Here is a 25,502-nt window from a genome sequence, read left to right as displayed (position 1 = left end):
AAGGCAATCACTTAACAACTGAACCGTCCAGCCGCCACTCACTCACTCTTTAAAACTCTTTCCTTAGCCGATGTCCTTGCTTCCTGTTTTACTGAGAAAGTTTAAGCAATCAGAAGAAAATTTCCACCATCCCAACTCTCCACCTATAGAGGTACTCATGTATTTGCTGTTCTTTTCTTAACTCTAACATGAAGGTGACCCTTCATCTGAACTCAACTACTCCTATTTGCATAATGAAGATACTATCCTATCCCCCATTCCTACTCAGTATCACTCCTGTATTTTCCTCCACCATTCAGTTTTCCCATCCCATTGTATCACAGCATAAATATACTGAAGTCTTCAATCTTTAAAAAAAAAAAAAAAAAGACCCCTGACCTCTTTTGCTCCTCCATTTCTCTGCTCCCCTTTATCAAAAATTTGAGTCTCCAACTGTATTTCCACTTTCTTATCTACTATTCTCTACTAGTCTCTGCTAACATTGCTTTTGTTAAGAGCACTGCTGACCTCTCACTCTACTAAATTCAACTGAATTCTTAGTCTTTACCTCCCTATCCTCAGAATTTGACAGAGCTGACTGCTCCCTTCTGGAATAATTTCCTTCACTTGGATTCCAGGGAAGTCTACTCTTGGTTTTCCTCCCAGACTGGCTGTTCCTTCCTAGTCACCTCTGGGTGACTCTGACTCAGTCCTCTGGTATCTTTTCTATCCACATTCATTCCCCTGGTGACCTCATTCATGTTATAGCCCTAAATACTATCAATACACTGAAGACTCCCAAATTTGTACCTTCAGCTCAAAACCAGATTTACATAACCAATGTATATCTCCATTCAGATGTCTAATAATCACCTCAAATTTAACATGTTTGGATCTCCAGTCCCTCCTAAACTGCTCTAGCCACAAATTTCCATTTCAGTTAATATTAATTCTATCTAAGGCTTGGGTCTGTAAGCCTCAGAATTATCTTTGATTCCACTCTTCTTTCCTCCTTTCATACCCAACATCCAATCTGCAGCAAAATCTGTTGTTCTACCTTTAAAGGTATGTCTAGAATCTGACAATTACTTATCTCTTCCACAGTTACCACTTTGGCCTGTATCATTATCACTCTGACTTGGATTTTATCTATAGCTTCTTAACTGGTAACTTTGCTCCCATTCTTGCAATCTTACATTCTTTTTCTAATATTGCAGCCAGAGTCATATCCGTCAAATGTAAACAAGATATATTACTTACTTTTCAATCTCAAGAGTAAAAGCTTTATAATGACCTACAAAATCTTATACAATCTAGATGCCCTATCACCATTCTAATCTTATGTCTCTCCCTTATTTATTCCTCTCCAGTCACTATGGCTTCCTTCTGGTTCCTTGACTATGTTAAGAAAATTTAATGGTGGAGCCACAATTAGAACTCTGTCCTGAGTGCTAATAAAGTAGGCTATTCCAAAGACTACGGTGAATAACAGACTCAAAGACCAAACAACTCATTGTTTTGTTTTTTACCTTGCATGAATCTTGAGATTGCTAGAAGTTGCAAACTGTAAATTGCATACATCACATTTATAAGGTTTTTCCTCACCATGATGCATACGACTATGGAAGACCAGCTGGCATTTCTGAGCAAATCCTTTATCACACAATTCACATTTGTATGGCTTCTCACCTAAAAGAACAAGCAAATAAAATTTATATTTAAAAGGAGATATTGTTTGAGCTGCTTGAACCACATAAGCTTTCAAAAGAGTTCATCAACAGTACTATTTTCAGTATTCAGAAAATGTTAACTGCTAATAGTAAAAAAAAACAAATGGGATTTTTTTCCGGATTGTCTATTGAAAACATTAGTAGAATTAAAAGAAATCAGTGTTCTCATTTCATAATAGTGAAAGGTGATCAATGAGAGAATTGAATCTTAAAATGTACAAATCTAAGTGTACTGACAAAGGTTAACACAGGGGCTGAGGAATGAATGTGTGTGTAATTCTAAGAAACATGTTCAGAAGTTGACACTCTAGGAAGCAGAAGGTAAGATGGTTGGCGAAGTCTGAGAATTGTCCTGAGTTGTAACTACTTTTTATCAGTTCTCTTAATCTGTTTGTTAAATACTTAGCATGCTAGAATCAAGTTTGTGTTTATTGTAACTATGAGAGAAAATGGCACAAAGACCTCAAACATTAGGACTTCAGAGTGATCAGCAGCAATAAAACAAATAACCATTAAATACTTGGTCACAATTACAAATAAATTTTCAACAATCTAACATGCATTTGTGAATGCAAGTATATACCAAATGTTGGTCAAAAACAGTCAACACTGCTTATTAATATGTTCTGTACAAAGATGTTATTTCAATATAAAAGCAATTTTATCTCCCACAAACCAGTCTTACCTGTATGAGTTCTTACATGCGTTTTCAGCTGGTTACACTGGGTAAATGCCTTTCCACACAAGTGGCAGACATAAGGTTTAACTCCTTTATGTATTCTCATATGCCTTCTCAAGCTGCTGGCTTCTGAGAACATTTTCCCACATGTGTTACACATTGGCTTGGCCTTGGAATACCTCTGATCCAGCTCTTCCCCAGAGCTCTCCAGCTCGTAAGAATTCTTGACACTGGCTATGTTAGACATAGAGTGTTCCTTTAGAGCACAGTTGGGTTGTGATTTTCCACGTTTCCGTTTCACTGTAACAGTCTGCACAATATCTTGTGCTGGAAAAGTATTTTCCACAACTGACGTCAACTCGAGTTCTGAATTATCATTTCTTTGTGAAACTTGATCTATTACAGGTGTGGATACTTTATTTGCATCTAAGAATAATTCAACAGACGCGTTCTCTAAAATGTCACTGGGATATTGCACTGTTTTATTCTGTCCTGTTTTCTGGGAGTTGAAGGCCTTCTTCTTCTTTTTAGTTTGAGATGACTTCTTTGCTAAAGCCCCTTGTTTAGGATTGGCCTGAACTAAATCTGTAGACAGTTCTGATTTTTCCCGACTGTTATAATCTCGTAAAGTAAGGAGACAAGTCTGTTGATTCAATTCAATGTTTCCAGTAATACTAGATATCTCTGTAGAAGAAGGATTAGCAATAAAAGCAAAATCTTCCATCTTTATTTTACATTTAGTGACCACCTCTTCCACCTTGAGATAGTCAGCAGCCTGGTGAATTTCTTTAACATTCCAACTGTAAGGAAACAAGGCTAAATGACAATATTCTGAACAAAGAAAAGCTATTTGTGAAAACAGAGCTGCACATAAATTTCAATGTCTTTTAAAAACCTAATGCAGCAAAATGATGAAAAAGGCATAACTAAAAGAACAAATTTACAAAAATTCATTCACTCATTCAGAATAACGTGTAGGCAAAAATCTCCAGTTTTGCAACTTGAAAAGATGTAAACAATTCGTTACATACTACATTATGTACCACTATGAGAAAATAAGATGTTAAATAATAACTGTGTGTTTTAAAAAATACTGGCAACACAAAAAGTAGCTGTTGGCAACTTATTGCCTCCTCTCATTCATCCTGAGGCCTATTCGGATACAACCATCTTTTGTGGACTGACAACAGCGAGTCTAAAAAATTACTTCCTGTCATCTTTCTATGCTCCCCTGTGAGGGACCTTAACTGTGCTTCTGAAACTTTCTCATGCCTGTTGAGTCACCCAGGTATCTTGTTAAATGTAGATTCAGATTCTGTGGGGAGGTCTGTGGTGGGGCCTAAGTGTCTGCGTTTCTAATATACCTGCTGGTGATGCCAATGCTGCTGGTTTACTGATTATACTTGGAAGGAACAAGGATTTAGAATGCACTTAGCTCTAACAATCCTCGTGTGTGTGTGTGACTCAACTCATGTTAGTTGGAGAGTCTGTCATTACTAGAATTATATAAAAAGACTTAAGTTTGGGGCGCCTGGGTGGCTCAGTGGGTTAAGCCGCTGCCTTCGGCTCAGGTCATGATCTCAGGGTCCTGGGATCGAGTCCCGCATCGGGCTCTCTGCTCAGCAGGGAGCCTGCTTCCCTGCCTCTCTCTCTGCCTGCCTCTCCATCTACTTGTGATTTCTGTCAAATAAATAAATAAAATCTTTAAAAAAAAAAAAAGACTTAAGTTCACCCAGTTCAACATTCCAGTCAATATTTACTAAGCATCTATCATGTGTGGTCCACTAAGAGGGATATTTAGAAATATCAGATAGTCCCTGCCCTTCAGAAGTTTATATTGCAAAGAAAAATTGTTTAATTTCTCTAGTACTGGCTCTGGCATTACAAGGTGAATTCATCACGGTAAGTCAGGACATTTAGGCACTTTGATTTTCTTAGCTATAAAATCTGAGAGTTGAGGGGTGCCTGGGTGGCTCAGTTGGTTAAATGTCTGCCTTCAGCTCAGGTCATGATCCTGAAAACCTGGAAGAGAGCCCCACATATGGCTCCCTGCTCAGCAGGGAGCCTGCTTCTCCCTCTTCCTCTGTGCTCTCTCCTTCCATCCCTCAAATAAATAAACAAAACCTTCATTTAAAAAAAATTGAGAGTTGGGGCACCTGGGTGGCTCAGTGGGTTAAGGCCTCTGCCTTCGACTCAGGTCATGATCCCAGGGTCCTGGGTTGAGCCCTGCATTGGGATCTTTGCTCAGCGGCAAGCCTGCTTCACCACCCCCTCCCCCACCGCCTGCCTCTCTGCCTGCTTGTGAGCTCTGTCAAATAAATAAATAAAATCTTAAAAAAAAAATCTGAGAATTGAGTAACTACTAATATAAAAATATGACCCTTTTAAGTATCTGCAAATAAATATACATACACACACAGAAACACACCCTCCAAGCAAACTTACTACTTGCCATTTCCCCCAAATAATATTAAACTATTCAGAAAAAAAATGTATTTTCCCTGTCCCCTCTTCATTATACATATAAACCAGAAAATGGTTTTAGTCACAGCTGATTAATATATAGTGCTATTAATACATCTTTAAAAAAAGTAAAATTTGAAATTAAAAATTAACTAGTGTCATAAATCACTCAGGTCTTCGAACATATACTACAATATCTATAGATCTCTATCCATTTTCTCATCATCTAATGAAAACTTCTTTCTTTCAAGTGCCACCTGTATGTTTCTTCTTTTTTTTTTTTATTTAAGAAATTTGTCGGGCGCCTGGGTGGCTCAGTGGGTTAAGCCGCTGCCTTCGGCTCAGGTCATGATCTCAGGGTCCTGGGATCGAGTCCCGCATCGGGCTCCCTGCTGAGCAGAGAGCCCGCTTCCCTCTCTTCTCTCTCTCTGCCTGCCTCTCCATCTATTTGTGATTTCTCTCTGTCAAATAAGAAATTTGTTAGAGAGTGAGAACAAGCAGGAGAGGCAGGCAAAAGCAGGCTCCCTGCTGAGCAAAGAGCCCAATGTAGAGCTCAGTTCCAGGACCTGGGTGTCCCTGTTTCTTCTTTTTTAATTTAACATTACACTGGCTTTTTAAAAATTGCCTTTCGTTATATATATAATCATTTTTCAGCTCATTACAAATTAAGTAGGTTGATAGGCCAGTTTGGAAACCTAATCACAAGTTTAGGGAACATTTTATTTTCTGGGAAAATATACCCTGAGTTCCTAAACATACTATAAACTCTTGGAATATAACCTACTTGCAAATGGAGTCTTTTCCCTAGATAAGAAAACATTACCTAAAGACTTCTTATGTCCCTCAGTTGTAATTTTGGAATATATAACAAATGATCTTTATAATGAAGTTAATTCTCTATTTGCAAAGATAAAGCACAAATGCTCCAAATATAAACACAATCTTGTTCATCTTTTATACAAAGTATTTTGTTTTTGCCACATATACAGTAGCATTAACACTTTCTAAAAATGTTATGCTTTTCCTTAAGCATGTTTATTAATTTTGTTACAGTCTATTATTAAATTATAATAAATGAGAAATACCACTAGAACAAAACCAAATTTATCACTCATTATACTAAGGCCTCCAATTATAATTGTGACTTAGTGTTCCATAAAATGAACCACCAAACACATAACAAGGTCTGGTAGCATTTAAGCCCAATACAAATTGGCACATTAATTGTTCAGTACTGATACAGTATTTCATACCAATTATTCATCTATTTCATAGACAGCCTATAATCTCAGTTACGGTTAAGAGAACCAATCAGCATCTGTTCACATCAATAACTGCTTTTGTTTACAAGCATGAAGTTACAGTGCTTGCAAACTTGCTTTCATCTTTTAAACAGTCACTGAAAGTCATTTAACTACACAGTGCCAGATATATGGCTAAACACTTTACATGAACAGTTCATTTAATTCTTAGGACATGTCTATGCAATCCGTAATAATTCATTTTACATACAAATGAAGGCTAAGAGGTCCAAAAAAAGCTAACTTGTACAAGATCACAGTGTGTTAAAACTACGATTTGATCAAGGAAATCTGGCTCATGAGTCCACTTAATTCTTTATTTTTTTTTCCACTAAATTTAATCACTAAGTTATATACAGACTTTCTACTTTTGATGTAAGCCTTCTCACATCTGTGGCTGGGCTCAAACAACTAGTTCCCAGGAAAGGTATGTACCAAAAATTCTTAATTTGAAATTAAAAATTAACTAGTGTCATAAATCACTCAGATCTTCAAACATATACTACAATATCTATAGATCTCTATCCATTTGCCAAGAGCAAAAATTCTGGCTCTTTTCACATTGGTCCTTTGCATGAAGGCTCAAAGTAAGATGCTCTTCAGTGTGTTCAAATCAATTCAAGATTGTTCTGGAAAAGTTAATTGAGAAAGGGAAACTACTAAATTGAAGATCAACCCAAATTCACTAGTTTTATGGTTATTTTATATTACATATTCTAAATATTTAAGTAAGAGGCACCTGTAGAGTCAACTATTCAGTAAGTTTAAATAATCTGTCATGTGGGTCAATCTATGACACTGGTCTGTTCCTTTAATCAATTCATATAGAACTGACTCAAAGATGTCATCACCCCAAAATTTAAAAATAATTCCAAACAGTACAAATGTTTTCTTTTCAAAAGGATTAAGGAACATCCTGCTTCTAGCTTTTTAAAGAATAAGCTGCAATGTAAAACAGAGAGAGGGATTCTGCTTACTGTGTTATGTGTATATATATAGTGTATATATATAGAGAGAGATCATCTAGAAAAGAATGAATGAATATTTAATCGAAATGTTAACAATGATTATCAGTGGGTGGCAGAATTTCAGGTGTTTCCTTTTGGCTTCTTTCCTAATTCTCCAAAAATTGTGGAGTTAAAGGAAGAGGAGAGTAGAAAAGGGTAGATAAATGAAACTAATGTTCATCAGGAGGAGGGCCTTCAAGTAAATCCTTGATCTTTACAGTAACACCAAGGTAGTTATTACCATCTCACTTTTACAGATGGGGAAACTGAGGCCTTCAGAGGTTGTATCTTGCTCAGAGACACAGTGACTGACAGGATAGACCTAACTCTAAAGCCCATAATATTTTCATGTCAGATTATGATCTAGTCATGTTCACACTTTCCTAAGAGATAAAGAAAACAGGAGTAATTTGATAGGTTTCTCTTCCACCTCCACATTTCCCTCCACAACTAATAAATGCATTAGTATTAAACTTAATTATGTAGTTCACTATGCATGGGAGACACACAGCACCTACATTATCAAATTCCTCAGAATCTACTTCTTGTTAGTGCAGTGAGAGCATTAAACATTTCAAAAAAGCATTCTAGCACCTCAGATCTGATTTAAGCATTAGCACTGATAGCTTTACAGAGATAACAGGAACCACTGCCATTTACGCTCCAAGGAAATTATTTTCCTGAAACAAGATCAGGAAGAGGTCCTGCACATTGCTATCTATGGTTAGAAATGGGAGTATTACCAAATGAACAGAGGCTTATCCTTCTTTCTTCATCTATACTCCCTTACCTCCACCACCATAAGAGGTAGGGGATAGAGTGAGAGAGGGAAAAGAGCAGAGGTACAAAAAGACCAAAGAAACTGGAATTCACTTAGAATTCATTGTATATGTTCCTCATGTTTTCATAACTGAAATCACAGGCTTTATTTCAGTAGATAAATCAAATGTGTCAGAAACAAAGCTTTAATCTTATTAACGCCTGTGCCTTTTGTGCTTAAGAAATGCAGTCTGTTCACCCCAAATCAGTAATACTGACTTCTTTATTAAAAACAACAATAGTATTGTACACATGACTATAAGAAGACTCCAAGTTAAGGGACTGAATGGAAAAAATACAAGTCTACTTTATCCCCACAGAATGCTGACTAGCTTTTATAAGTGAAAATAAAATGTGTACTTTACCTGTCAAGATTTAAAGTTCCTGTGTATATGAACTCCAACAGTTTCTGAAATCCATCAGCCTTCACCTGACTCTGATCAAGGAACACATTGTTCTCAGAAGTGCTTCTGTAGATTGCACCAAAATACTCACTAAATGAGGCAAGCACATTCCTATGAGCTTTAAACTGGAATTCCCCAATCACCACAGTGCAGTCACAAAGAAAACCTGCTTCCCGCTGTTTGTTCAGTCTCTCTAAAAGGTGCTCACAGTGGTGCGAATACTGCATTTTGGTATCAGAATGGAATTTTACCCTTGTTCTAAAAGACAAAAAGAAATAGCAAGTCAGTAACCCTAAGTTTTCATCAAACATCTCACCCAAGCAATTGGTAAGGGGAGAAGGGACATGGGACAGAACATGGACAAAAACAAAGTCAGTTCTCATTTACTGCCTCCCCCAACGAAAATTCTTATCAAACAGAATAGTTTAAAATGCTGAAGGGTAAGTTCCTGTCTATGTTACATCTTGGACAACTAACACAATCCTTGGGTCACATAAATAAATGGCGATATATGAAAACACTTGCATGACCTGAAAAAAAGCACCGCAAAATTTCACGCTTTTGCAGAAATAGAACCTTCAGACTTTCAAGCTCAGTTCGCACGCACATGCTGGGGAAAAAAGACAACAAACCACTAAGAAATGACCCCCTTTGAACAGATGGCGAAAAAACACGGTACGAGTTCTTTAAAATTGCTCTCAAATCACTAAAGCAGTTTGTTTCCCTAGTGCACAGCTGCTTTAAAACGCCAAGTGGGTACCCAGGCGCGGAGAAAGAGCAGAGCCAAGAGTTGTCAAGGTTCCGTCACTCGCCCGGAGGAAGCCACACCCCCTTTCTTCCCACTTCTCCATTCCCGACCGCAACGGAGAGTGACAACCAAAGCCAACGTCTCCCGGCTTGTGCCGCACTGCCCTTCGCCCAGCTCCCACTACCTCCAGTTCCCACAGCAGAGGTTGTGGCCAAGGCCAACATCGGGCTGCCTCCTCGAGCTTTCCACGTTAATACCTTCTCCCCGACCTGAACTGGAACTCCAAAAAGAGTGCCCTCCGATGGCCCAGGGTCTAGAGAGTGGGACTGGCAATCTAAGGGGTGAAAAAAGAACTCACCTAATGCAAACCAAAGGGGAACAGTTTCTTCACGCTCTCTCCGCCATCTTGGAAGGACGTCACCGCGCCCCGCTCCGCTTCTTCCTTTTTTCTCTACGGAGACATCATATCCGGCCCGGGCATTCCACGGAAACGCAGGAGGCTCTGGGACTGTGGAGGTCCGAGCCTGGCGAGGACCGGCCAGTGTGGTCCGGAAATTCCACTCCTCAGCATACTAGGGCCCCCGGCGAAACCGCAAACGTCATGAATACGGGACTTAAGGCTTTTTCACAGCGCCGCGCTTGTCTTCCTCATTCTGAACATTGTGGTCGGCCGTCGGCATCTCTTCGACGGCCCGCGGTTGGGCTGCACCTCTCCGAGGCCCTCTTTCCAGGAGCCAGAGTGTGCACTGCATGCTGGGGCTTGTAGTTCCTCTTCTTCTCCCATCATCCTCCCCTTCCTCGGGACCCCGCGAGTGCAGGCAGCTTGTGTACTTAGGCTCCTGGCCATGGGAGATTTTCAAGCTGAGACAGATCACCCCTTTTCAGTTTACGTACCCGAAAGCTCTTGGGACCCCCCTGGGTTTGGTTTGCATCAGCCGACTGCAGCTTAGTTTCCAGGATATCCTTATCTGTTACAAGTCTGAGATGCAGCAAAGCGGAGCAAAGCAGTAGGGTACACTGGGCACGCGCAACATTGCAGGAAGGTGGGCTTTATACCGGAAGAGGTTCTGCGTCTGGACCAGGAAAATTTTAATATAGTGATTTACATCGGATGCAGATTTTGTACAGTGAAGGAAAAGGATGCCAGATATCTGCGTAACATACAAACGTTAATATGTTAGTTAATATGTTAATATGTTAGGGTGAATTTTTCCCTAGTTTTTGGTGGGCGTCATAAGCCTCAGAAAAACAAAACTTCATTTTTTCTTGTTAAAAGTTGTGTCAGGGGCGCCTGGGTGACTCAGTCGTTAGGCGTCTGCCTTCAGCTCAAGTCCTGGTCCCAGGGTCCTGGGATCGAGCTCCGCATCGGGCTTCCTGCCCGGCGGGAAACCTGCATTCCCTCTTCTACTCCCCCAGCTCCCGTTCCTGTCCTGGCTGTTTCTCTGCCAAATAAATAAAATACTAAAAAAAAAAAAAAAAGTAGTGTCAGGACTTTAGGATATTTACTTATGATTTCGTTTTAAAGGACAGCAACTGGAATTTATTCGTTTCTTCCGAGATTTTTCCAATTACATTGTTTCCTCTTTAGCTTCTTTTCTCTCGTCTGTAAAAATCATATTTGTGGATAAAGTCACTATCATTATGTTTATAACAGGAAAAAGCTGAGTTGGGTTCTTGATTTCATCTTTCTTATTTCTTTTATATTTTGTCGGAACCCTTTTCAGTAGAAATAGTTATGAGTCTACCAGGTGTTAAGCGTGACACCAACTATGCATAGTATGAGTAATATATGGTCTCTTGGCGTTTAGGGGAATTTGCAATCTGAAGGGGAGAACTAATGGAAAATTAAATAACTTGTAATACAAAGAATGCTCAGGAGACAACAGGGCTAACAGTTTTTAACACCGTGTTTGCGCTCCTCTCTAGGTTGTACATTACATTATTTATCAGTAGTTGTTTGGGAGTTGAAAATTTTTTTTTCTAATTTTGAAACATTTCTGCGTCTCCAGTGGTCAGTGAAAACATTTGCTGAATAAAATAACCAAGGTGAAAGTTCAAATTTATACTGTTCCACAAGTTTGTATTTAGATTGTCTTTTAGAAAGCTAGATTGGTAAAAGTGACACGGCCCTGTTTGAGGAAACCCGGTAGTAAAGAAAAATGTACAGCACTTGTTTCCGCCCGGTTTCGAACCGGGGACCTTTCGCGTGTTAGGCGAACGTGATAACCACTACACTACGGAAACTTCGCTGGCTTGTCAGCTTCAGAATGGCCTAGATATGGATGTAGTTCCATGGACTTCCCGGCACTTAAAGCAGTACTAAGGTAGCTTTTATAGAAAAAAATACAAACAAACAGAAAAGGAAAAATGACTACGCTTTTAATTGTGTGATGCTGAAAGTATTTTGAAAGTTGGAATTTGCGTGCGATCCCCCCTCCGCGCCCCCTCCCGCCCCTGGCCCCTAGGGACGGACCGCTGCAGAAACCTAGCACTGGCTCCTTGCACTTCCTTTTGGTACACTCTCTTCTGTGGGAAAGAAATGTTTTATTTGGCATTCTCTCCCCGCCACGCAGTGCTGAGAAGCCCGGGGCAAGTGCGGGGCTTCGTTGGAGTCCCCCTTCTTGCAGTGGTCTGCAGCAGCAAATGCCACCTCTGTTACTTAGTAACTTGACCCTTCCAGCCTCTGGTGGAAGGACGGGCTTTTTTGAATTTCCTCCCCTGCTCTCATAGACCAACCAGAGGTCCGAACTTGCCTACTTTAAAATTCTCTACACAGTGTGTAGAATTAAGGGGATTAAAAAAAATCAAACACCAAGATGCACTTTTTGGCACTCAGTGTACTTAAATTATTCTAATCTTGCACTTCACATGACCGAGGGAATATCGCTTTTCTTGTAAACAGGCAGGCACGTCCTTATGCCTAAAAATCAAGTATTTTTAGGAAATGAGAATGACCTTACATATCACACAAGGGATAACCAGCTGAGATTCTTAAAAATCAATCAATCAATCAAAAAAAAAAAAAAAAAAGCAAGACTCTACCATTTTGGTTTTGAGTACATTTTGCTTAGAAACTGCAGGAAAGGGGCGCCTGGGTGGCTCAGTGGGTTAAGCCGCTGCCTTCGGCTCAGGTCATGATCTCAGGGTCCTGGAATCGAGTCCCGCATCGGGCTCTCTGCTCGGCAGGGAGCCTGCTTCCCTCTCTCTCTGCCTGCTTCTCCATCTACTTGTGATTTCTCTCTGTCAAATAAATAAATAAAATCTTTAAAAAAAAAAAAAAAAAAAACTGCAGGAAAGAAACACAACAAAGTATTTGCCCATCATATAGAAACAATAATAAAAGTATATAAAACCCACTTTTTTTTTCTTTCAAGATTTTATTTAAATTCAAGTTAGTTTACATATATTATAGTATCAGTTTCAGGGGCAGAATTTAGTGATTCATCTGTTGCACATAACACCCAGTGCTCATTATATCACGTGCCCTTAATGCCCATCACCCAATTATCCCATCCCTCCCCCGCCCAGCACCTCTCAGTTTGTTTCCTATATTTAAGAGTCTTAAGGTTTGCTTCCCTGTCTTTACCTTATTTCATTTTTCCTTCCCTTCCCCTTTGTTCATCTGTATAAAACCCACGTTAAATCACAGCATTTTTTTCCTTTTTCTTTTCATAAGCTTCTGAAATTCAGCTTCTTCGACAACTTTCCCCTGTTTCTCTCCACCTTTTCCTACTTTCAAGGGCACATTCCAGAGCTTTCCATGGACAGATGCCTATTAGGCGGAATTTAAAGCCTTTGGAAAAGAAAATTGTTTTCATGGCCCACCCAGGTATTAGAGAAAGCCACTTGTAAAGGGCTAGATTTGTATCTTCAGGGAAGAAAGTTGGGTTTTCCTGATACTGGCATCCCTGGATTCCATGGGGTGGCAAGTGACCCAGCCCCTGTGAGAGGCAATCAGTGGGCAGTACTTTGGAAAGTCAATGGGCCAGGCCTCTCCCTGCCCCCTGCGCGCCCTGGCCAGGGCGCAGGCCTAGTGGGGCAGGCGGGCCTTTGTGACGCGACGTTCCTGGCGGTGGGTCTGTTAACTCTGTCCAGGGCCTGTGTCCCGCACTTTCCGCCCCACTGGCGCAGCCCACAGGCAGGGTGGCCGGTGTGGCCAGGCGACAGGAGGCAGCGGCGGCATGAGCTACTACCAGCTACCAGTGGTGATCGACAACGGCTCGGGAATGATCAAGGCGGGCCTGGCTGGCTCGCGGGAACCCCAGTTTGTATACCCGAATATTATCGGCCGAGCCAAAGGCCAGAACTGGGAGGCCAAGAGCGCGCTAGAACTGTGTGTGGGCGATGAGGCGCAGGAAAGAAGACACTCACTGTCCATCAGGTATGGCCTTCTCCCAGCAGGCAGGACCCACTAGGGGTAGGGGGAATCCAGATGAGGGGCTCAAAGTTGCCAGGATATGGAAACGAGGAACAGGAAAGTTTCAGCCCGCTGGTGCAGGCCACAAATCTCCAAGGAGTGCTAAACATCCAAGAGTGAACATCACTTGCTCTTGGTTTCTAAACAGATGTATTCAAATGTATAAAGTTATTCATAAAATATAAGTTCATTAAGAATATCACTTAATTCATAGTACCCTCATCATGTGGGTTTCTTTAATTAATTGATTTTAAAACTATACTATTATGTAAAGATTCCCTGATTTTTTAAAAATGATTTTTGTGGGGGCGCCTGGGTGTCTCAGATGTTAAGCATCTGCCTCCCACTGGGGTCATGATCCTGGTCCGGGGATCAGCCCTTCATCGGGCTCCCTGATCCCAGGGAAGCCTGCTTCTCGCTCTCCCACTCCCCATGCTGTGTTCTCTCTCTGGCTGTGTCTCTCTCTGCCAAATAAATAAAATCTTTAAAAAAAAAAAAAAGGATTATTTGTCTTCTAAAGGTGGGAAAAATGGAAATCAACAAAAATTGCGGAGGAAGAGAGTAGCTATGCTAACTGTTGCTGGCAGTTACCTTTTCTGACTGGCTGTCACTGCCCTAGAAAAATTAAAAGCTGTCATTGTAAAAAAACAAAAACAAACAACAAAAAACAAAATAGCAAAACCTGCTGCCATTTATCTTATTGCTTTTCCTACAGCTATCCAGTGGAGCGTGGTCTGGTTACTTCCTGGGGAGACATGGAAATCATGTGGAAGCATATCTATGATCATAATCTGAAGCTAAAGGCCTGTGATGGCCCAGTCTTGATTACCGAGCCAGCACTGAACCCACTGGTGAACCGGCAACAGATCACTGAAGTGTTTTTTGAGCATTTGCAGGTTCCTGCCTTCTATATGTGCATCCAAGGGGTGCTTGCTCTCTTTGCCGCTGGCTTCACAACTGGCTTTGTGTTGAATTCAGGTGCTGGGGTGACCCAGTGTGTGCCCATCTTCGAGGGTTACTGTCTGCCTCATGGCGTCCAGCAGCTAGATCTGGCAGGCCTTGACCTCACCAACTACCTCATGATGCTGTTGAAGGACCATGGCATCATGTTGCTTAGTACTGCAGACAGAAAGATTGTTGCAGACATTAAGGAAACCTCTTGTTATGTGGTAATGAACTATGAAGAGGAAATGGCCAAGAATCCTGAGTTTGTAGAGAAAGTTTACCACCTGCCTGATGGAAAGATGATCAAGCTCCAGGACCAGCTCTTTCATTGTCCAGAGGCCCTCTTCTCTCCACATCTTATGAACCTTGATACCCCTGGCATCGATAAGTTGTGTTTCAGCAGCATAATGAAATGCGATACGGACCTGAGGAATTCGTTTTTCTCTAATATTGTCCTTGCTGGGGGATCAACCTCTTTCCCTGGTTTGGACAAGCGGCTAGTTAAAGATATAGCAAATATGGTACCTGCCAATACGCCAGTGCAGGTTACAGCTCCCCCAGAAAGGAAACTGTCAGTGTGGATGGGAGGCTCTATTCTTGCATCCCTGTCTGCCTTCCAGGACATGTGGATCACCGAGGCCGAGTTTAAAGAAGTTGGACCCAACATAGTACATCAAAGATGCTTCTGAATACAGATGAAATGGTTAGAAAAAAATGTTTTGAGTATTTGTGACAGAAAACTGTATATTATAAGTACCTGGGGGAACAGGAAGTATTTGAATTATTGGACTGTCCATGTCTCTTGCATTTCTATGTTGGGGGAAAATAATGGTAAAGTAAACCATTGAGTAGAGCCAAATTAAATGCTAGAGGAAACTATTCTTGACCTTGGAGATCTTGTACTTCCTTTGGAAAAAGAACAATTTGTAGTACAACATGTGTGCCAAATGAGTGATATAGATTTAAGTTTGTTAAGGTTTATGGAAAGAAGGTGGTTGTGAGGAAAGATTTTATAGCAAAGGTATGCCATCATGAATGGGGTGGCATTAGAATGGGTGTGTGGTAGAGGAGGAGGAAGAGGGCAGATATCCAGAAAAGCATAATGGAAAAGAGCCAGGGTCTCCGGACGAGAATGAACAAAGCATATTCAAAACACGCTTACCAGACTGGTGGTAGTGAAACGAAGGTCTCACAGGGAACAGGCTAAGAACAAGACTTTGTGTTAAATGTCCCATAGACAGAGGGGAATAATTAAAGACAAAAAGCAAGAGACACAGGAAATTAAGATGAATGTGGTTGTAGTTTGGAAGATAAATTGGACTGGGAAGGCCCTGGAGATTTGATCAGTTAATTTATTAGTCTAGATATAAAGTAGTCAAGTTTTATACTCAAGATTATAGGCAATAGGAATTAAAAAGAAGAAATTGCAAAAAACTGACAAGTCTTGGTGTCAAATTAGATATGAATGGTAGAAGAAAGGTGTAAAATGACCTGTATTCCTGATAATGATGGCACTATTAACATAAGTATTTCATATCTGCTCTATACACTGCACTGTGCTAAGTGCAATGAATGCTCAATTAGGAGTCAGAGCCTTTCCTTAAGAAGCCAGCAGTCTAGTATTAGAGGTGAAATTTTTACCTTAATTATAGTAATACTGGATAGAAGTGATTTAATGTTCTCAGAGAAATATGAAATGCTCTGGGGCTCAACGGAGGGAAATACCTTGAAGGCTCATGGTAGACTTTTCTAGTAGACTTAGGTTTGGGGCTGGGCTTGAAAGACAGCTGGAACTGAAACCCAATGCAATGCCCTTTCCTCAGAATTTAGGGACAGCCTATATGGATTTCGGTCCAGGCTCTACCACCTACCAACTGCACCACAATTTGAAGATCAATTTCTTCATCCATAAAGTGGGGCTGCTGATCTCTGTCCGTCTCACAGGGTCATTGTGGGGTTCAAATGGGATAATGTCCCTAGAGATATTTTCAAAATACAATAAAAGGTTTTCTTATAGAATTAGATAACTTATAGGTCCAACTCAGATGCTACTTCCTCCACGCAGCCAAAATTCATTTTGTACTCCAGCATATTGCATTACTTGTACTTCTATTGACCACTTAATTTATGCAGCCTTACTTGGTTTGCTTGTCTTTCTCCTGCACTAGCTATGTTCTTAGAAGTTAGGGATTGCAGAATTTCCCTTTTCATCTCTATCTCCCTCCCTGATGCTCTCTATGGTGCACTCCCGGTAAGTATGTAGAGATTTAGAACTGACCAGAAGCATACTCTGGGCAGTGGGAACGTTAGTGCAAAGGTTCCAAGGTGTAAAAACAATGGGCACATTGTACAAGTAGCAGTAAGTAGACCTGAGTCAAGCATTTGTGAAGAGATGCATTTTGTTCCTTGGTACTTCTCTCCCACTTTAGTGATTGTAGGCAAACCTAGATTGGAAAGTGTGGAAAATAATTCTCTGAGGGCAGTTTGAACAGTTGATGCTGCACTCACTAGATTCAAAATCACTGTAGAGAGCATGAACTCACTTTTCACTTTAGAATTCTTTTTTTTTTTTTTTAAAGATTTTATTTATTTATTTGACAGAGAGAAATCACAAGTAGATGGAGAGGCAGGCAGAGAGAGAGAGGGAAGCAGGCTTCTCCGCTGAGCAGAGAGCCCGATGCGGGACTCGATCCCAGGACTCTGAGATCATGACCTGAGCCGAAGGCAGCGGCTTAACCCACTGAGCCACCCAGGCGCCCTTCACTTTAGAATTCTTAAAGTGCTTTTTTTTTTTCTAAAAGAAAATAAGGCTACCTAATTATCTGACTTCAACTTTGACATCCCAGAGAGATGGGCAAGACAAGTCTTATTACCATTTTACAAATTAAGAAATTGAGATTTAAACAGGTTAGTAGTTTAGACTTAAGTTTAAAGTGATCCCAAAGTAGCTTGCTACATTAGGCAGGCCAACGATCCTTAAGCATGGTCTCAGGTAGTTAACCCAACCACCAATCTGGACTATTCTGTACTGACTTCAGCCTCTAACATGGGGTCATAGATGATCCTTCTCAAATAATCTAGGGATAGAGAATAAAATTAGAAAATCACGTTTGTATTTTCCCCGCCCTTACAATCTTTGGAAACCGATGCCCCTAACATTTAGCTTTTCTCTCAGATTGACGTGTCCACAGCGACAGCTCCCCAGAATTCACCCAATGCAACATGAATTCAACAATCAGGATCTGCCAGTTGTATGTAAAACAGTATTACACCGGCTATTATGGAAACCCGCTACAACTTATGGTGGATTGTTTTTTTAAACTAGTCACAATATTAAAGCAAAGTCAACGACTGAGAAGCTTTTATTCGTAATAAAAGGTAGATTCCATCCTGAATGTTAAAATTAAGAACGAAGTAGTTATACTTAATAAAACCCACTCTTTGTTCAAGGAGAAGTTGGAAGAGCGGCATTCTAATGAGAGAGGAGCAGGGTAGGAACTCCAAGGCGGTCCAAGGAGCTGCGCCAATATTCTGGTTTAGTCAAGGCTGTCCGAGAATCTATTTTCTTAAAGATCTCTAACAAATGTGAGTTACGAATCCCTGTTCTGTTTCCCCGGCCCTAAAATTTTTCTGTGAACTCCACTTTTTAAGATGGTTGAGCGCACCGTGTCCGGTCCGTAGGGGATGGAAAACGGAGCCGGGATTTACTGCAACTTTCCACTTCTGAAGCACGGACGGAAAAAAACAACACACACGCTCCCTAAGGAACGTGGAGGAGGGGCGCGAGGGTCCGCATGGCAGGAAATAGAACTTGGCGGGGGATGGTGGGGGGAGTGCCGAGGCCGGCTCCGGCTCTCGCGAGAGCCGAGACAGGGGCTCCGGCCAATCGGCGCGGGCCGCGGCCGCTCCCTTTATAGGGAGACGCGGCCGGGTGCAGTTCGGGTTGCGGAGGGTGGGCTCGGGAGGGGTGGCGGTCATTTTCTGTCTAACCCTAACTGAAACGGGCGTAGGCGCTGCGCTTTTGTTCCCCGCACGCTGTTTTTCTCGCTGACTTTCAGCGGGCGGAAAAGCCTTGGCCTACTGCCACACACCATCCAGTTTGGAGCAAACAAAAAATGTCAGCGGCTGGCCTGCTCGCCCCTCCCGGGAGCCTGCGGCGACTCGCCCGCTTAGCCCCCGCATCCCGCCTGGAGGCCGCGGTCGGCCCGGGGCTTCTCCGGAGGCACCCATTGCCGTCGCGAAGAGTTGGGCTCTGTCAGCCGCGGGACCCTTGGGGGCCAAGGGCGAGGCTCTGGCCGCAGGGAGAGAAACGGAGCGGGTCCCCTCGCGCGGTGCGCTTCCCTGAGCTGTGGGACTTGCACCCGGGACTAGGCTCACACACACGCCGCCTGCAGAGGGTCTGCTGGAGGCCCGCAGTCGACTTTCCCACGGGAAGGGGTTGTGGGCACTCCTTTTGTGCGCTTCGGTCTCCCTTTCCCCATCAGTGGTGGGCCTGTGGATCCCCAGACCTGCGGGCTGGTGGACCAGGATGCGTGCAGATTGGTAGAAAGATAGGTGGAAGGGCATTGAGCCAAGCAGCTAGCTAGCCATTCTTTTGCAGGATTTTTGTCTTAATGCCCCACATCAGGTTTTGTTGCGCATTTATATTTCACGTATTTTCTGCTCTGCGGATTTTGAACTTTCTGCCATAATAAAAGATTTCTCTGTGTCCTCAATCGGGTGCGAGATTTTTAAACATTTCGTAAGCATTTGTTAACTAAAACTAGTGTGTTGTCAAAACATGAAAATTGCGTTCATAAATGGTGGTTGCGTTTGACTTTTCTTCTGCCTCTGGATGCGAAGTGTTAGGTGGTGACAAACAAAGAAGTTTACAAAGAAATACATTCCCTGCCCCCACTGAATCTGGTGGTCTTCCAGAAAAAATAAGTTGGTGGCCCACTAGGTTAAAAGAAACCACCTACAGGCCCTTTTGCCCACTCATCCCCAAAAGCTAATTCCTAATTACAGGTTTACGTACTGGATTCTTCCCAAATCTGTGCCTTCACCTCCTTAAGAGGGCTATTCTGTGGTCAGTTACTGGGAGAGATAATAGCCAGCGGCGTGCTGGCTTACAAAGGCAAATGATCCGGGTGATACCCATCTCAAATCTGACATGACAATGGGAACAGTAAGTCAGGAGGACCAGGTCAGCAAATTTGTAAATGTGTATGTCAGCCCATTACCCAAAATAGGACCCTCGGTGTTGTCTAACACAGTTTTTAACCCTATTAAAGGAAAATGAGAAATGGGATATGGGAAAAAACTGAAATTCACTGTTGCTGGTAATGTTCTCTAAGTAAAATGAAAAAAAATTCCCCAGTCAGCATAGTTTTGTGGAAAGGACACAAGGTGAGTAACCAAGTGAAGTCTAGTTCTGATTTTTTAGATTCTTGAAGTACCTAAGCATCACTAAGTTTCCTTTTACTCAGAAGTTGATCTTTGAAGTCCCTTGAAGTTTGTCTGGGTTCCTTGAACTAAAAATAAGTCTTTTGTTCCTGCTCCCTCTAGTGGTACTTTAGCTTCTCCACATCCATAAAATTGGTGGTGTTATGAGGCCTGAGGCAAGGATGGCCATCTACTGGGAATGTTTTTAGCTCATTTTTAAAAAAGGAAATGTAATTGAATAAATATAATTAAAAAATAAGTCCACAGCTGTTTTTTTGTTGTTGTTGTTGTTCTCATATTTAAAGTCCTCCCTCTGGCTAGTATCTTGTAAACATTCCAAAGGAAAGGTCTTCTTAGTATTATAAACACTTGACTTATTTATTCTATTTTGGCAAAATGATTCTCTTAAGTTACATAGTTTTGGAGTAAGAAGCAGCCATCAAGTTCATTCAATAAGAAAATTTACATGGAAACCTTTTGTAGATAATTATGGCAAATGTAACTTAACTGCTACAGATTTAAATCCCTCTAGCAGATAAAGAAACTGGTGCTTAAATGGGTTTAGGTGACTTGCCTAATTAATTATTTGCAGAGTTGGGACCAGCAACAAGACCTCCCAACTTAAAGTTCAGTCTTCTGTTTACTATGTGGCATCTTACTGCTGCATTGGTTTGGCTGGGAGGAATGACTAGCATTAACTCCACCATCACTTGCTGGTTTAAAATAAAATAGCATCCTTAATGGTTAGTTGCCTGTGAGCTTAGTTTCCATCCCCACCCCCACTCCCTCCATGGTGTCTTTGATGTGATTTTGTGCTGTAAAGTCCCTTGTGTGTGTCACTATTTTACAAGTACAGTTATCTGTATCATTTATGGTACTTAGGTTCTGTGAAGTCATCATAAACACTGAATTAGGGAATACTGAACCATTTCTGTCAGGGAAAATAAAGAATTTAGTTTCTGTGAGCCTCTGGTCACAACATCTTCATTAACTGATTAATACATAATCTTGTTTTATGTGTGTTTCTGTTTGAAGAACTGTATTAGTATACTCTATATTGTTGACTTACTATTTTTAATATATTATTTAATATATGTTGTTAATTCATTAACACTCAACTCATGTTAACACTATAATCATGCCTGTACAAAGCTTATCTGGCACACTATTTTCTCTTTAGGTCATACCAGAGTTTTCTTGTACTTGGGAACACGGGATAGCACTTGAACACTATGCTTGAGGGTCGTTTTAAATGGCAAAATCATTAAGAAAAAAGCACAAAAATCCAAAAATAGTGCCACTAAATAGAACACAAAAAGGGAAGTTAGTTACAGTGTTCTTTTGGAACAAGAATGTATAGTGTCACTTTGGCCTCAGTGGGGAACATTCATAATCAGGTGACTCAAATTTTTCACTGCCCTGCACATGTTTGTGATGACTGATTCTGGCATTACAAATTTTAGTGAGTAGATGAATTCCAAATAGGAAATTCACAAATACTGAGATCAACTCAAGGGCTGTTTGTGACACCTGTACCTGAGAGAGATTAGAAGTGTCCCCATGGCCACTGAAGTAGATGGGACTTGTTTCACGCCTTTTATGTTCTTTAAACAAGTGATTTACAAAGGGAGAAGGAGTATGTAAAGTTTGAAAATAACGACACTTGTCCCACTTACTTTCATTGAATGATGTTGAATTTCAAAGAATAAAGGAGGATGTGAGAATTTTATGCTCATGAAGGAAGCTATAGCTTTGAAAATACTGAGAAACCTAGGTTTTGGTTTGTCTTTAGAATGAGAGTCTTCTTTTGTAAGTTCCTGGGTGGGCTATTGTTGACTCTGAAAATGACGCAATATTATATTTAGCTTGTCCTGGTTCTGCAGTCAAAAATGTCATGCTAGCCTGGCTCAAGACATAGGAGACACGTACATGGTACAGGCATGCATATGTGTGCACATGTGCCCAGCCTCATAGAAAGTGTAGAGGAGGAGAAGTTTGCAGTAGAGAATGAAATGAGGTAATTGTCATTCCTTCGTGATTTATTCCTTGAAGTTAATTTGTGTGATGCAGTAAAAACAGCCAGGCCTAGGCCAGAGTTTGCGAATTTAAATGTTTGCATGAAGGAAACAAAGGAGCAATTCACTCCAATAAGAAAACAGAGAGGAGGGAGATGGCAGGAAGCATGAGTCCCTTCTAAAGGGGGCAGCAGCTTTATGGGAATGGAGGCAGAAAGTTGCCGAGATGTTAGGGGAGGACGACACATTTAGTATTTTATGTGAACACAGATTTTTAAATGTTGGTAGCTTGTGTGAAATAGAATTTAAATATTGCATGGGTTTCTAAGTAATTTGGCTAGTCTTTGTTTCTGAGTTGTGGGGAGAAGTTTTTATACCCTTGGAATTCCCCGAGTGGTAGGAGTGCCTTTCTTGTTCATGGCGGGCCCCTCACAGTTTGTGAGGTGGCTAATAGTATGAGGTGACTCAGTCCGGGCCTGTTCATGCCCGGAAGAACAAACATGGGGTTATCAGTCCAGCCTCCTGGGAAGGGGGGAGGGGTAGACTGGGTGGGCAGAGACTGATACATGATTTAGCTGATCAAACTGATATAATGAAACCCCAGTAGAAACTCTGGACACATTGATACTTGAATAAACTTTCCTGATTTGTAATAATCTGTCTTGTCACATAGCAATGAGTTGGGAGAATAAGTCCCTGAGGACCCAGGAGAGGACAATGGAAACTCCACATCTGGGACCCTCCCAGACCTCACTCTATGCATCTTTCCTTCTTACTGGTCCCAATTTGAATTCCTTTGCTACGATAAGACTGTAATTATAAGTATTGAATTTTCCTGAGTTCTGGGAGTTATCCTACCAAATTTTCAGACTTGAAAACCCCTAAATTTGTAGCCAGCAGCTTAGAAGGGAAGGTGGCCTGGGACCCTCAAACTTGTCGCTTGTATCTGATGTAAAGGCAGACTTGTGGAGGACTGTGCCTTTTTAACCTGTGAAGTCTGGCCAAACTTGGGTCGTTGGTGTCAGAAGTCATTGCAATGGGCCAATCGAAAAGCCTTTTGAGGTAAAATCTCTCCCATCATAGGCTAATTTATGTCCTTTGACCTAGGCAAATTCCCCAGTACCAGAGGTCAGTTAGGTATTCCCTAGAAGTGTAGGGGTTTGGGCCATCCCACCAGTTCAAGGTCTACCCAGGATAATTGAATTTGAGAAGAAGTTTTGCTGTTGGTATCTATTATAGGCCCTTGGGTATATTGCTGGAGACAGAAATTTCAAAATTAAACTTAAATAATATTCTGAAATAGTAATGCTACTCCTTCCCCCATATATAGGGCCTATGGTATTTTCCCCAGTGTTCTGCCTGAGGGATGGGCCTATTGTCCCTCAGTGTCCATTCTGTCAGATCCTGGTAGGACCGTGAGCAGGCTTCCACCATCACTTGGTGGAATTGAGTCCATTTTCTCTCTCCTATTCCACTTTCCTGGTTAACTCTCCCCTCCTAGAAAGTTATCAGTGTTCAGTGTCTTCATTTGTGTTGCCTCAAATTCTAATTTCTTCCTGGAGAGAAAAAGGAAACAGGAAGAAAGGGTATCATTGTGGTCAAGCATTTTTATTTAGCCTGTGTTCTGACCTCGCTAGGAGATTAGTGTAAGGCACCCCATTTCAGATGCCACGTCTGTTGAGTGGATATATTAAGACTTACCTGGAACAGTGTTACCTAAGAGAAGAGAAGTAGGCCTTATTCTCTTACTTTGCAAAGAACAATTTTATAGCACTTGACTGGGAGTGTTTTGGCTACTCGAGCAGAGAGAGTTTTGATTTGTGTTAGGTGTATAGGTAAGAGATGTGTGGATAAGGAAGGAAATGCTAATGGTTTGAGAGTTTTTTAAATATATTCCTGATGATGAACCTGATGCACGTCTATTATAAGAAATGTTGTTCTCTAGATGTATGTTAGTGTTGTCAAGAAAGTCAGTCTTGTTTCGCATGCTCTAAGGTGGGAGAAAAAAAGCTGAGAATTAACAAATGATTGGTTCTGCTTTTTCCTGGAGTTTTGTAGTAAGTGGGTGTGGCTAGGATCTTCCATCTTTTAGGGAGCTTTTGTAGATAAGGAAGAACTTTACTGTTTGTTCTTTCATTAATGCTAATTTTGAAAAAAAAAAAGTTTCATTGATATTAAGAAAAGCTTTATAAACCCAGTTGTTAAGTGTCGAAACACTGATGACCAGCTGATTTCTCTTGGCTTTTAGTTAAAAAGAAGTCTGTTATATACAAGAAACAAACCAAAAACAAAACCAAAAAAACCAAAGAGTTTATGCAATAATTTAATATGTGTTATTGGGGTGTATATTTAATTTGGAAATAAATATTAAGTCCTAGGAATGCATATAAGAGATTTATGAAATTGAAGAAATGTATACGATTTATTTGCTTTCCTCCCTAATCATAAAACTAAAATATGTTTGTGCATAAAGAGTATTTAAATGAAGAAATAAAATAATCTGGAAAAAAAAAAAGAAATGTTCTCTATGTTTACTATCCTGTATTCTTTTTTTTTTTTATAAATTTTCTTTTTTAAAGATTTTATTTATTTATTTGACAGAGAGAGAGGCAGAGAGAGAGAGAGAGAGAGGAGGAAGCAGGCTCCCCCGCTGAGCAGAGAGCCCGATGCGGGACTCGATCCCAGGACCCTGAGATCATGACCTGAGCCGAAGGCAGTAGCTTTACCCACTGAGCCACCCAGGCACCCCTGTATTCTGTCTTGAGGCCTATACATTTTTACTTTGGTGATATTTATCGGTGTACCCTGGCTGTTGATATAGATCTTTCTTAACTTAAGATGGGGCTATGTCCTGATAACTGCATTGTAAGTTGAAGGTATCATAAATAAAAAATACACTTAATACATCTAACCCAGCAAATATCATAGCTTTCCCTAGCCTACCTTAAATGCGTTCATAATACTTACATTAGCTTACACTTGGGTCATATCTCTAAAGTAAAGCCTATGTTATAATAAAGTGTTGAATATCTGTTATTTGTTGAATACTGTGCAGAAAGTGAAAAAACAGAATGACTATGTATGGATACAGAATGGCTTTAAGTGTATTGGTTGTTCACCCCTGTGATTGTGTGGCTCACTGGGACCTGTGGCTTGCTGTCACCGCCCAGCATCTCGAGAGAGCATCTCACCATATATTGACAGCCCAGGAAAAGATCAAAATTCAAACTTTCAAGTATGGTTTCTACTAGAAGTATCCGTATCGCTTTTGCAGCTTCCTAAAGTAAAAAAGTTGTACGTCGAACCATTGTAAGTCATGGACTGTCTGTATTTATAATGTTAAAATGCATAATTATCGCTATTGAAAGCAATTTTAAGAAAACATCAAAAAATGCAACAATGAAGAAATTAAAAATACTGAATTTTTCATATCAATTTTTGAATGAGGATATTGCAGCTAAAGTGAAAAACATTATACATATCTTTTGCATAAAATAGTTACATTCACCTCACAATCACTTTTTAGAGTGCAAGTAGCTTACCAAAGGACTTATTTTCAACCTTGGAAGAA

At 40.9% G+C, this 25,502-nt stretch overlaps 2 protein-coding genes and 1 non-coding gene across 9 annotated transcripts in view; 1 reads left to right on the top strand and 2 right to left on the bottom strand.

The window, feature by feature from the left end:
- MYNN (myoneurin) overlaps positions 1 to 10,150 on the bottom strand; it is a 44,553-nt gene extending 34,403 nt beyond the window's left edge. For 3 of the 7 annotated variants that reach the window (XR_006609148.1, XR_006609146.1, XR_006609147.1), the window contains exons 1-4: positions 9,489 to 10,148; positions 8,344 to 8,640; positions 2,395 to 3,188; positions 1,509 to 1,668 (exon numbers count right to left, since the gene is read on the bottom strand). Coding sequence is in view for 3 of the 7 variants with exons in the window: in XM_045088610.1 (XP_044944545.1) it covers positions 1,509 to 1,668; positions 2,395 to 3,188; positions 8,344 to 8,609 (1,220 nt within the window). In the remaining 4 variants the exon portion in view is untranslated. Of the gene's footprint in view, positions 1 to 1,508; positions 1,669 to 2,394; positions 3,189 to 8,343; positions 8,641 to 9,488 lie in introns of all 7 variants that reach the window. The other 4 variants (XR_006609149.1, XM_004756535.3, XM_045088610.1 and 1 more) reach the window with 3 other exon arrangements.
- A 1,151-nt stretch (positions 10,151 to 11,301) lies between these two features.
- Positions 11,302 to 11,374, bottom strand: TRNAV-AAC. Its single transcript has one exon. It is a non-coding gene; the product is annotated as a tRNA-Val (tRNA).
- Positions 11,375 to 13,186: 1,812 nt separating this feature from the next.
- On the top strand, positions 13,187 to 15,381 carry ACTRT3 (actin related protein T3). Its single transcript, XM_004756533.3, has 2 exons — positions 13,187 to 13,511; positions 14,263 to 15,381. Exons 1-2 carry the CDS (start codon positions 13,312 to 13,314, stop codon positions 15,179 to 15,181), a joined length of 1,119 nt encoding a protein of 372 aa, XP_004756590.1. The 5' UTR covers positions 13,187 to 13,311; the 3' UTR covers positions 15,182 to 15,381.
- Positions 15,382 to 25,502: the final 10,121 nt, after the last annotated feature.

The sequence above is a fragment of the Mustela putorius genome, unplaced genomic scaffold, assembly GCF_011764305.1.
Source record: "Mustela putorius furo isolate JIRA1106 unplaced genomic scaffold, ASM1176430v1.1 tig00003834_pilon_pilon_pilon, whole genome shotgun sequence".
NCBI classification, from domain to species: Eukaryota; Metazoa; Chordata; class Mammalia; order Carnivora; family Mustelidae; genus Mustela; species Mustela putorius.
The sequence above is the reverse complement of the archived record's forward strand: the minus strand, read 5'-3'. Positions and strand labels throughout refer to the sequence as shown.

Bases quoted from the DNA above. Each gene is read 5' to 3' on its own strand.
- ACTRT3 (XM_004756533.3), top strand. From the start codon at position 13,312: ATGAGCTACTACCAGCTACCAGTGGTGATCGACAACGGCTCGGGAATG. The intron at 13,512-14,262 runs GTATGGCCTTCT...CTTTTCCTACAG, and splicing joins AGACACTCACTGTCCATCAG to CTATCCAGTGGAGCGTGGTC.